The following is a 12162-nucleotide window of genomic DNA, read 5'->3' as shown; positions in this document are numbered from 1 at the left end:
CCACAACTTCTTTGAGTAGCCCCTTTTTTCATACATACATACAAATAATAACGTTATATAGCGGAATTATTTTTTAGCAGTATATACATTGATCGAAACACCGAGGACTTTTTGAGAAAACTGTTTTTAGAGAGAGTGTCCCATCAATTCGAGTCCCTTCTGGACTTCCGGGTAGCGGCGGAAGTGTAAAGTTGCTGTGTAATCGCTCGGTCTGGCAGTAGAAATAGCCCAGCATACGTGACAAAAGCGTTCGTTTGTATCAACTTTAAACATGCCTGATTATTTGGGAGAAGATCAACGGAAAACCAAGGAAGAAGAAAAAGATGACGCACCCATTCGAGGTTTATACAAAACCAATATTATAATCTCAACAACAATACTGTCGGATGTCATGTCGACAAACAAGCTAATTGTCTCTTAGCTCTCGTTTTTTCCTCTATTTTAAAACAACGCAATAGTTTTAGGTTGTTCCAATGATGGCCCATTTTTTATTTTTAATCAAAAACAATGTGTTTATAGTGAACAGATAAAAATGTTTCTTATTTTTAACATGATGACCAGTGTTGTAGCAATCAATGCTAACTGCCGGCTGAAATAGCGAAGTCATATTCCTGTTTTTTATTTTTTTCTGGTAGCTTTGGATGAAGGCGACATCGCACTGCTCAAAACATACGTAAGTTTTTCTCAAAGTGGTCAAATTTCAGAGTTGTTTTTTTTTTTCTTTCTTAAATTATTTTATTTTAATTTTATTCATTTATTTTTAGTTTTATTCTAAACGTCAAATATTGACCAAAGTTTGTCGTGGCTTTGCCAGGGTCAAAGCACCTACTCCAGACAGATCAAACAGGTAGAGGATGACATTCAGCAGCTTCTCAAGAAGATCAACGAGCTTACAGGTGGGTGAACATGGAACCTGGTCATTCCCAGGTGTTTTACCAAATATTGAAATATCTTTATTGTCATTGTACATGTTCAACAAAATTACAGTGCAATTTTTCAGTAGAATAAAAAGGGCATAATAAATAAAAAGGTATTTAGGACAGGAAATAAACTACATCGATTTCATTAGATATACCCAGTGATTACATTTGATTTATTTTATGATCCAGTTAAGATATATCCTCTTCTTCTTTTCCTTTCGACCACAGCCAACCAACTTCCTCTGTCCATCCCTGTCTTCTGCATCCTCTCCTCTAACACCAGCTACATTCATGTCTTCCTTCCCTGCATCCTGAAACCCTCTCTTTGATCTTCTTCTTAACCTTTTGCCTGTCATCTCTAGACTCAGGATCCTTCTCCCAACAAATTCACTGTCTCTCCTCTGGACATGTCCCAATCATCTCAGTCTGACCTCTCTGACTTAAACTCCAAAACATCTAACATGTGCTGTTAATTACACAGGGCCTTATCTGTGTATAATTAATATTTGTTAATGGTTTAATTAATCATTGTAATTTTTAAATGAACATTTATTTCGTTCTTTATTTGTGAACATCATTTTGTTTATTTATTTGTTGTGTTTATTGTACTTTAAAGTCTCATTTAATAAAAAACAACAGTAGATACAGGTTTCCACCAGTCCTAGACAAAAAATGGACTTTGTCAACTTTATACCAACAATAATATTAAAACACATTAAACAAGTTTAATAGACGCACAAAATGTTCAACTAGTAGTTAAGATAAAAATGATAGAATATTTAGAGGAATAAAATAAGAAAGAGAACGATCTCTCAATAAAAACATTGTATGATATTTGCAACATAACATGCAGTTTATTTGTGATTTTGAATTTGTCAGGCATCAAAGAGTCTGACACAGGCTTGGCTCCACCGGCACTTTGGGATCTGGCTGCTGACAAACAGACTCTGCAGAGTGAGCAGCCTTTACAAGTGGCAAGGTAAAACAGCCTGCCTTTTTAGTTTTAAAGACCCTGTGTCACTTTTTTTAAAATTTCATTTAGTCTTTCTTCCTCTTCTAAAAATCTTTATGATAAATGTGTTTTAGATGCACTAAGATCATCAACGCAGACTCTGAAGACCCTAAATATATCATCAATGTCAAACAGTTTGCTAAGTTTGTGGTGGATTTGAGTGATCAGGTGGCTCCAACTGACATTGAGGAAGGCATGAGAGTTGGGTGAGTCTCATATGATCATGACATGTCAATCACAAGCCGATTTATATGTCTCTAGCACACATTTGTACTTGTTGTTGCAGGGTTGACAGGAACAAGTATCAGATCCATATTCCTTTACCTCCCAAGATTGACCCCACTGTAACTATGATGCAGGTACGCAGTGGCAGAGTTTGGATAAAAACATGTGTGCGCTTGATTGTTGTTTTATTCATGTTCCCAGAGTGGCTGAACAGAAATGCATGCAAAACATGGAACAAAATGCAAAGAACATTGGGCCATATTATACATATTTTTCTAAATATTTTGATGAACTTGTTCCCAACACTCCTCTGGAAAAATTAACATCATATTCAAAATTCATGACCTGTTCTTTAGTAGAGGAAAAAGTTCTTAGGTCAAAGCCATAAAGTGCATAAACACCAGAGTTGGACACACCCTCATGTGACCTATCCTTTTTGTTATGGCAAATTAGAAGCCAGTTAGCTATCTTTTTTTAAACACATTTGCCACTTGTTGCAGCTATCGTAAAGCTAACAGTTGGACTAGTTAAATTTACATATGAGAATTATATCAATAAAATATGAATCACTAGATGTTCAATCTAGCCACCGGAGTGACAAAAATGGTTTGATCCAAAATGTAATTTATTTTTGTTGTCAAGGTGGTTTGTTTCATAAATAAGATAGACTTGATATATAGGTACATTCTAAGCTCTTCTTATTTGTAAAGATTTTGTCCTTGTCAAAACGAATCAAAATAAAAAGTGTGAAAGAAATTCCAAAAGCCTAAAAAAAAGTGATTTAAAAGTGTTTTGTTGGTAAACAAGGCTAGTCTTCAGATAAAAGTGTACAGATTCATGGTTTTTCTTAAAGATCAAAGCAAAATGACTCATTTCTTAGTTTGTGCTAACTCTGTGGTGCAGGTGGAAGAGAAGCCTGATGTAACCTACAGTGATGTTGGTGGCTGCAAGGAGCAGATTGAGAAGCTGAGAGAAGTGGTTGAAACTCCACTGCTCCATGTGAGTTTTCAGCATCCAGATCACCTGCACTGTTTGGGGAAAATGAACACAGCTTCAGTCCTTTGTTCTCTCTTTTTTTTTTCATCAGCCTGAAAGGTTTGTCAGCCTGGGCATCGAGCCTCCTAAAGGTGTGCTTCTGTTCGGGCCACCTGGCACGGGGAAGACCCTGTGTGCCCGAGCCGTGGCCAACAGAACTGATGCCTGCTTCATTCGAGTCATCGGTTCTGAGTTGGTTCAAAAATATGTGGGAGAGGTGAGCTCGCTTGTGACGAAAGAGTATATTTTGCTTCCATCAACGTTCACGCCGTGTCGTCTGTAACCGCAGGGAGCCAGGATGGTTCGGGAGCTGTTTGAGATGGCAAGAACCAAAAAAGCTTGCCTGATCTTTTTTGATGAGATTGATGCCATTGGAGGTGAGATTGATGCGTTTATGACCTCACTGAGAGGCCTCATGCCATGTAGTCATGTGGTCGATGGTTCACGCTTCTTAAGGATGCTGATTGGTTAAAACCTTTACTTGAGCACAGATGGAGAAACGTGACATGTTTTGTTTGACGGCACATGTTTAAACTTCAAGGAAATGAAACAAAATGTATATATTTTAACATGTTTACCCTGTGTGTTAACCAGCTGATGTAATGCAATGTTGTAGCTAAAAGGAAATGTTATGTGCAGAAATGCAGTGTCCAGAAAATTTCATTCAAAGGAAACATTTTAAAAAGGATCCACATTATTCAGGGTTTGAAAATAAGATTTTTTTATCAAAATAGTAGTCCTTCCCAAATTTCTTTTTTGTTTCATGTTTTATTGCTCAATTGATCAAAAACTTTTTTATAGATCCATAATTTTACTGTATTTATGTCCAAAAACAACCACATTCCTCAGAGTGAGAAATCTTTCTGGAAGAACAGAATCTTTCAAATTACCTAAAGTGTTGTTTACCAAACTAGATGTTATTTTAGAAACATTGCTTCTGTGCAGGTCAGAGGTGAAGGAAGTTTTTGTCATCAGTCGTCCTGAAAGGAGAAGAGCTTTGTTTCTTACTGGCCTTTTAGCAAAAAAAGAAAATATGAAATCTTTCTCCCAGGTGCTCGTTTTGATGATGGGGCTGGGGGGGACAATGAGGTCCAGAGGACCATGCTTGAGCTTATCAACCAGCTGGATGGTTTCGACCCACGAGGCAACATCAAAGTGCTCATGGCCACCAATAGACCGGACACTTTGGACCCGGCTCTGATGAGACCTGGGCGCCTGGATAGGAAGATCGAGTTCAGCCTTCCTGACCTGGAAGTGAGTTTTCCTTACAGGGATACTCAGAAAAGTTGTTGGTAAAGTGTAATCACGGTCTGTTTTGTGCATCTTTTAGGGTCGCACTCATATTTTCAAGATCCACGCCCGCTCCATGAGTGTGGAAAGAGACATCCGCTTTGAGCTTCTGGCCCGTCTGTGCCCCAACAGCACTGGTAAGACCAAAGCTCCTTTACCTTCATTGTTCCCCACTTACTCATGGCTGTTTCTGTTGTAGGTTATAAACATAAAAAAGTTTTTTTTTTCTACTTTGTTCACCAAAGCTGAATTGTGGTCACAAGATTACAGTGTATTCAACACAATAGGCCTGTGTTGTTGGGAAAACTACTTTAAAAAGCAAATAACATTCTCTGTTTAAAACAATCTTTTCAATCAGGTGCTGAGATCCGCAGTGTGTGCACAGAGGCCGGCATGTTTGCCATCAGAGCTCGCAGGAAGATCGCTACAGAGAAGGACTTCCTGGAGGCTGTAAACAAGGTCATCAAATCCTACGCAAAGTTCAGCGCCACCCCCAGATACATGACATACAACTGAGGACTCCTGGTCTACTGCTAAAGAAACAGTCAATGCTTTTGTTGTCACCGAAAAATAAAGTTTATTCCACATTTAGATCTGAGTTCCTGAATAACATTTTCTCAAAAGGCATCTTGTGTTCTCCAGCAGCATTTTTAACAAAACTAAAATTAGTTTTTCAGACAAATGTTTTGACAAAAATAAAGTTTCACTTCATGTAACCAAGATTACAAACAGAGCTGTTTTAATTGTCCAGCCTCAGAACACCACTGCATAGAACCTAGATGAAGACATAATTGACCATAGCAATGAGCAGATACATTTCTTCCAGGAATGGCTCTTTCAAAAGCAGCTTGAAGTTTCTGCAGGGCAGTGAGAACCTGGAGCTTCAGATGCATTTCCAAGTCTTCAGATTCCTCTTTCAGCATGCTGGTCCCCATATTTCCAGTCTGATAAGGCTGCTGACTTTGGAAGAAGCATAATCTTTAATGGGCTACTGATGCTCGCTGTTCAATATGAACACAGTTGAGTTTTTCTGCTGTCAGCGAGCCCAATCACTGTCCTGGTTGAGGTGACTGAGGTGGTGATGGGGGAGTCTGCTCTTAAGTGAGTTTCTTTGCAGCACCATCTGTGCTGGACCTTGAGTGCTGGCAGTGCAGAACAGCATCATGGATGGTGGGGAAGAACAGGTGAGGGGTCAGATCCTCTGAGAAGAACTGCAGCATGTCCAGGTCAGCCAGCGTGCTCCCTTCAGGAACAGAAAACCAGTACATTTACTTGCAGTTACACTGACTGACCACTGCAATAAACTCATGGGACTAAGGCAGCAGAGAGCACTCTAGTGATTGGTACAGGCTTCATCCACAGGAACCTTTGCAGTAACTCTTGTGCTATCCTAGGCACTTTACCATTGGGAGTTGGGTCATCTAGACCCACTAGACAGTGCTCTGAACCTTTTTTCTTCAATGATTTGTGATCGTCACTGGTGTCCATGAATTACATGAAATCTTTCCACCTTTGTCATGGTAGGGAGAACACGTCAATGTAAGGGTGGGGTCATCTTAAGATAGCACAAGGGTTAAAGATCTGTGCAGTGTAGTGACCACTATGCACCAGAGGGTTAAACCCGCCTCCTCACACTTAAATTGATAAAACGTTATTATCTGGTAAATTTGGTCACCACAGACTTCACTTTTCTGTTATCAAGAAAGTGGTTTTCAACATTTCCTGAACTGCACTGAAACCACAGCTTGAGATCTTTATGATTATTTTTATAACACACATCTGCTCTAAGAACCGAGTTTGTAGCCCAGAGCCGCTAATTTTAACGTGTACGACTTTCAACAAGTTCTACGTCTTAAAAAAACGAGTCTTCATGACCACTTACTGTTACAGCTGGCAATGACCACCCGAACGTCCACAGCTGCATACTCCCTAATGACCTGCAGACAGGGCGAGTCTTTGGAGTGAAATCGACCAAACATGAAGTACCAAAGTGCAAGTCATCATGATACCCCGCCCCCTTTCAAAGAAAAGAGAAGAACCTGTTTGATGGCTTTAGCCCCCACAGAGTCTATGAAGCTGTTGGTGGTCCAGTCCAGGATGATGGAGTGGACGGCGCTGAGCGGCTCCAGGAAGACCACCACCTCCGAAGTTGTCTCGCTGTGCTCGTCTTCCAGATGGCCATTGACACCCTCCTCCACCTGGCTGCTCTGAGGCAGAACCTCATGGATCACAGCCTCATCCTTGTACTGGAACCAACCACAGACATGACATGGAGAGGAGCTTCCGCTACAAACATGGAGTCAAATGCTTCCCGATGTGTCATTGAAAGAGTTCATTCTTTTATTTTGAGAAACAGCGGATATTTCCTCAGACATAGATGACACGCTGAGCCTGAAGGACCCACCGTAGCAGCAACTGTGAGTGGAGAGCTCTCTTTACTCTTCTTCTTTTGCTTTTCTCTGGCCTTCTGGGCTGCCTTTAACTTCTCAGGGTTGACCCCGGTCTGTGAAGACATGGTCAAAAGGTGGGTTTACCATCCGCAGGACCTTCTTCTTCAAAGGCTCTACAGGTAACCACATGCGGAGGAACATATACAGAAATTCATCCTGGAACATTTGTTGCAAACACTTTTCATTCTTCAATGTTTAAATATTTTTAAACATTTAAACATTATATTGCTTTATCAAGTTCAGCTGTTGAGTCATTTCAAGAAGCGAAGTAAAAACGGGCTTTTGTACACAGATGAGTATGAACAACGACTCTCAAAAGCCATCAAAGCCTTTGTTTGTGTGGGCGGGTATTTTAGTTTTTTTTACGGTGAGAATTGTTATTTCACCACTAACCCTGATAAAAAAAAGAATTACAACTGTCATACCATTAAACATTTTTGAGGATGATGCCTCTTCTATATTCACACCATCGATTAATCTTCAGGCAGTAGTTTGAGTTTATTCTACTAACTCGTCTCCATGTTTGGGTTCATGACATCATTAGAGACTTTCCCAGTACGGTGAGCTTCACCATCTGTTCACACCATCCAACATGTCATGGGCCAAAGCTGAGCTACTGATTGGTTGACGCAAATCCTTCACCAAACTTCAGATATTTGAACTCTGGTAACATTGTGCACTGATGTGAAATCTTTCATTGTATTTTATCTTATTTTATTATATTTACTGTTTTAGTATATTTATTTAGTATATTTTAGATGAAAATCCTTTCCTGTTGGTAAACATGTATGAATAAATAAATGTTCACTCCGGCTGTGCGTATTTACTAGGGATTACCTTCTCCTTCAGGGTGTTCACATATAGGTCACTGTTTGCAAAGTAGATGGAGAAGTTGGAAGAGAAAATCTTGATCCCCTCATATTCAGATGCCTGACAAGAACACACAAATAATCATTATGGGGCAAATTATGGTTTGCATGTCTGTGTTTTTCTCACAGACTCACTTCTTCATATTCATCCACGTCATAATACAGGCCAGTGTTGGGAACATGGCCCAGAATGGAAGTTTTGGGGCTGAAAGGAAAAAAGTCAGCGTTGAAATATTTTCTCCATCTCACAAACTGAAGGTTTTGCAGCACTGAAGTCCATCTTCCCCCTAAAGTCTGGTGACAGAACTGTCGTGAAACAGTACCTCTGCGTCCTGTAGATGACTGTGAGCAGAGCCAAGGCAATGGCTGCCAGCAGACCGTTATCCAGACCCAACAGCACAGAAGCCACAAACGTCGCCAACCAAATGACCTGAGGATAGTCATGTTACCATTAAATGCTGCGGCAACCCAACAAAACCAACAATTCTACCTCAGAATACTAAACGGAGTGAAAGGAGAGTGGTCTCTGCTGGTCCTGCTACTGAGGCTTCATTTACCGCCAGCTAAAGGCAAAGAGCTTGGAGGCTTTTTTTTGTAGGGGGTTTAATCTTCACCACAAAAAACACTATTTTAAATTCAGCTTTCAAAAAATCTAAACTTTATCACTTTAAATACTGCATTATGCCCGTCACCCCAAGGAATAGCAGACTGGAGCCCAAACTGCCCGAATGCCTTCAGTAGTTTTCTGGAGTTTATGTTTTTTATAGAAGCCTTCTAAGGTCGTGTCACAAAGCCACTACGTATATTTTGCACATTTTCCACTTGTGAAATTTCGGTCTTTCATGATACATGTATGATATACGTCATTGCTTCTTCAGTTTTTGATGTGCGCAGATGTCCGTCGACTGGTTTTTACGTGAATTCAGTTTTGAGCTGTTCAAAATTTTTGGTCAGAGAAAATTTATGCAGATTATGCACATTTTACATAGTTTATGCACATTTATTACGTAAATCTTACACAATAGTGCGCAATTTTTGCCAGATGCATTCACACAATTATAATATTAAATATATAATGATAACCGTGGCGCAGTGGTTAGCGCTCTTGCCTCACAGCAAGAAGGCCCCTGGTTCAAGTCCCGGCTGGGGGACATGAAAAATACATCAATTGGGGACCTTTCTGTGTGGAGTTTGCATGTTCTCCCCGTGTATGCGTGGGTTCTCTCCGGGATCTCCGGCTTCCTCCCACTGTCCAAAAACATGCTTCATAGGTTAATTGGCAACTCTAAATTGTCCATAGGTTTGAGTGTGAGAGTGCATGGGTGTGTGATTTGGACGTTCTACCCTGCGACAGACTGGCGACCTGTCCAGGGCATCCCCTGCCTACGCCCAAGTAGCCGGGATAGGCTCCGGCAGCCCCGAAAGGGACAAAGCGGTACAGAAAATGAATGAATGAATGAATAATATATATATAAATTATAATCACGCACAGTTCATGTTTTATGTTGGTTTACATGTTCCTTGCGTAGTTTAGTCGTACTTCTTTTGTGGTTTTAATGTGGTTAATTCGTAATACATTTGTGAAAATTGAATATAAAACCACAACTTTTTTCCCTTTTTCCACATATGACCAATTTTCATCCACGGACAATCCGTAAAATGTATGTAGTGGCTGTGTGACAGACAGGGATACAAAAATCTGTTGTTTTTCAAGATGTTTTTTTCCTGGAAATATTATTTTAAATCTACAAACACAAGCAAACTACAAACTGACAATAAATTGGAGACGGACCAAAACCTGCAGGGTGTGCACATCTGTGACCAAGATGAACACCTAATGTTTGTTTGGAGGGATACAGAAACTGAATTAAAACCAGAGTTAATAGTTTAATAGGCTCCGCCTACAACAAAGTACACCTAAACATCCCAGATAATCAATCATATTTTATCTACAATTCACAACAAATAATCAAAACTCCATTACAGACATTCATCGGTGATTCCACATAAAGCCTTAATTATTAAAATACCAGTAGTCTAACTATTAAAGTAAACCACTCTTGTGGGTTTAATGTGCTTGCTGCTCGTGAAAAAGCAAAGCTGTAAGAACGATTGATGCCTACTGGTGCAAAAACACACCAAACCACTTCAGCCCCAAACCTGCTTAAAATTAGCATGACAGCAAAAACAAAAGTGTTTTTTTTTTTTAAATCACCCCGGGAAGGGGAAGAATGAGTCGTGTGACAGACTCAGCTCCCTAAAACACAATTTTTAAGAAGTGGAAAGACATTTATGACTGAACGCATGTAGATTTTAACCTGACCAAGAAATGAGTCAGAAATCAGCAAGAGAAAGCATCAAGGCCAAAATCATCAAATCTTTCTTAAAAATAGAAACACGTTGGAATAAAATAGAAAAAAACGTACCAGTTCGATCTTACTGGTTCTCCACAACACGGGGATGTCTCTGAACTGCCTGAACATCCCCAGCAGGTTGACCATGATGATGGCTGCCAGCACAGTCTGGATAAGAGCAGCATGCACAAGTAAGAAGACATTACTCAGCACAAGGGCCAATCCAGGTTTAAGCTCCACCCACCTGAGGGAGCGGCTCAAAGACAAAGCCAATGGCCACAATCACCAGCAGCACTATGAGAGACGCCACCAGCCCCGCGATCTGAACTCACAGAAAAGATGGTGGTCAGCTGCATCACTCTCATCCTTACAGTGATGGTTTGTGTTAGTAATCAGGGAGTAAGGAAGTGCTGCTCCCACTTACCTGAGTTTTCCCTCCTGTACTTTCCTGCACCAGGCTCCTCGACATGGAGGACGTTATGGCAAAGGTTTGAAAGAAGGAGCCAAAGACGTTGGAGAGGCCGAGGGCGATCAGCTCCTGAATAATAGACACCAAAAAATGGGTTTGAGAACATACCTCAACACAAATTACTTCTCTGAAAAAAGGTGGTCACAACAAGAATGTGTCACAAACCATCAAATACAGCGAGAATTTTTGCATTAAGGGAGGCATTAGGTCAAGAAACATCAGTATAAATTGAAAAGAGAAAACAGAACAAGGTTTTTCTTCAAAACCTTAAATTTTTTAGTTTTATGAAAATTAATGTTTTTTTTCTTTAGCTAAAGTCTAAAAACACAGTTTCTTAATGGTATTTGGACTGTTTATTTTCTGCAAATAAATAGTGCAGACGTATATTTTCCTTCTGTTGCTTTGGTTTCTTTATGAAGCATCATTCACAACAGAGGCTTCGTCAAGGAGCTACACAAATTCAAACAATCAAGTTGTATGAATGTGAGTTGTTTAAATCCAGGCTTTTTAGAACTGTAATCATGATCCTAATGTGATTCCTGATCATTCCAACAAAGCCATGTTGTCCTAAAAAAAGACAGTGACCTGGGGGGTATTCCAGGAAGCATGTTTAAACTACCCTGACTTTAACCCTGAACTCTGGCTGAAATCCGCCTGAACTTGCTTACTCTGGGTATGTTTGTTCCAAAAGACCGGATATGAGTTAGCGTGATTACGCTCGACTTGGTAACCCTGAGTTAATGCACGTGCATGTCAAGTACATAAAGACATTCTCAATGGATCTCCGATATCCCAAGTCACCATGGAAAGAAGTCACCATGGTTAACAAAAGAGGGCGCCATACTTCAGTGAGACTGAGTCGGAGATTTAATGATGGCATATGAAGAGTATATGTCCATCAAAAAAGTAATACGGCTGCATCAGCAAAAGAAAGAGTTTCTGCTTGGAGAAAAATAACGGACAAAGTAAACGCACAGTTTCTGATCTTATTTCCAATTACATTGTGATGTATATATATATTCAACTTTTCAACATTTCCGGTTCCGGGTTACACAGTAGGACGCGTGGCGTGCCTCTCTGCGAATACAACTATCTTCAAATTACTTAAAAGGTTGATTTTCCCCAAAAAAGAGACCTGACCATGCCCTCGAAGAAACCCCAGGAATACGAAGACCTCAAAAAGACTCTTGACATTATTCAAGAAACGCTGAAAAGTTTTATGGAACAAGTGTCGGCTAAGCTAACGCCACTTTGGGAAACGATGGAAGAGTTCCGAAGATTTCGGGCTCAAAACGAGCAGCGAGAAAACCGGGTCGAGATTCCGGAGAAAAGACTGGACGATGTGGATCAGCAAGTAAGGATGAATAATGTCATTCTCACTCGAGTACCAATCAAGCCTCAAGCGAAGCTGAATGCAGCAGGAGCAAAACTGCTAATGCTAGCGCTAGCGTAGCTGGCAGTGCTAATACGGAGATCGGTGCAGTGTCTTTGGAGCAGCAAATACATTCATTTTTCACATCTAAAGGGATTTCCCTGGA

At 40.2% G+C, this 12162-nt stretch overlaps 2 protein-coding genes across 3 annotated transcripts in view; one reads left to right on the top strand and one right to left on the bottom strand.

Annotated features, from left to right (window-relative positions):
• The first annotated feature begins 157 nt into the window (after positions 1-157).
• psmc2 (proteasome 26S subunit, ATPase 2) lies at positions 158-5075 on the top strand. The gene is made up of 12 exons (XM_004084632.4): positions 158-341; positions 636-673; positions 815-896; positions 1800-1899; positions 2007-2138; positions 2219-2291; positions 3061-3156; positions 3245-3409; positions 3482-3569; positions 4244-4446; positions 4523-4619; positions 4841-5075. Exons 1-12 carry the CDS (start codon positions 272-274, stop codon positions 4996-4998), a joined length of 1302 nt encoding a protein of 433 aa, XP_004084680.1. The 5' UTR covers positions 158-271; the 3' UTR covers positions 4999-5075.
• The window catches only part of slc26a5 (solute carrier family 26 member 5), a 23297-nt gene continuing 16177 nt past the window's right edge, over positions 5043-12162 (bottom strand). For both annotated transcript variants that reach the window (XM_020700057.2, XM_004084631.4), the window contains exons 9-18: positions 10580-10693; positions 10400-10477; positions 10228-10323; positions 8125-8231; positions 7937-8006; positions 7770-7862; positions 6887-6985; positions 6522-6728; positions 6365-6419; positions 5043-5725 (exon numbers count right to left, since the gene is read on the bottom strand). In XM_020700057.2, coding sequence (XP_020555716.1) covers positions 5580-5725; positions 6365-6419; positions 6522-6728; positions 6887-6985; positions 7770-7862; positions 7937-8006; positions 8125-8231; positions 10228-10323; positions 10400-10477; positions 10580-10693 — 1065 coding nt within the window. In that variant the 3' untranslated portion in view covers positions 5043-5579. The remainder of the gene's footprint in view (positions 5726-6364; positions 6420-6521; positions 6729-6886; positions 6986-7769; positions 7863-7936; positions 8007-8124; positions 8232-10227; positions 10324-10399; positions 10478-10579; positions 10694-12162) is intronic.

This window comes from Oryzias latipes, chromosome 23, assembly GCF_002234675.1.
Source record: "Oryzias latipes chromosome 23, ASM223467v1".
NCBI classification, from domain to species: Eukaryota; Metazoa; Chordata; class Actinopteri; order Beloniformes; family Adrianichthyidae; genus Oryzias; species Oryzias latipes.
The sequence above is the reverse complement of the archived record's forward strand: the minus strand, read 5'-3'. Positions and strand labels throughout refer to the sequence as shown.

Bases quoted from the DNA above. Each gene is read 5' to 3' on its own strand.
- psmc2 (XM_004084632.4), top strand. From the start codon at position 272: ATGCCTGATTATTTGGGAGAAGATCAACGGAAAACCAAGGAAGAAGAA. The intron at 3,157-3,244 runs GTGAGTTTTCAG...TTTTTTCATCAG, and splicing joins TTGAAACTCCACTGCTCCAT to CCTGAAAGGTTTGTCAGCCT. The intron at 3,570-4,243 runs GTGAGATTGATG...TCTTTCTCCCAG, and splicing joins TGAGATTGATGCCATTGGAG to GTGCTCGTTTTGATGATGGG.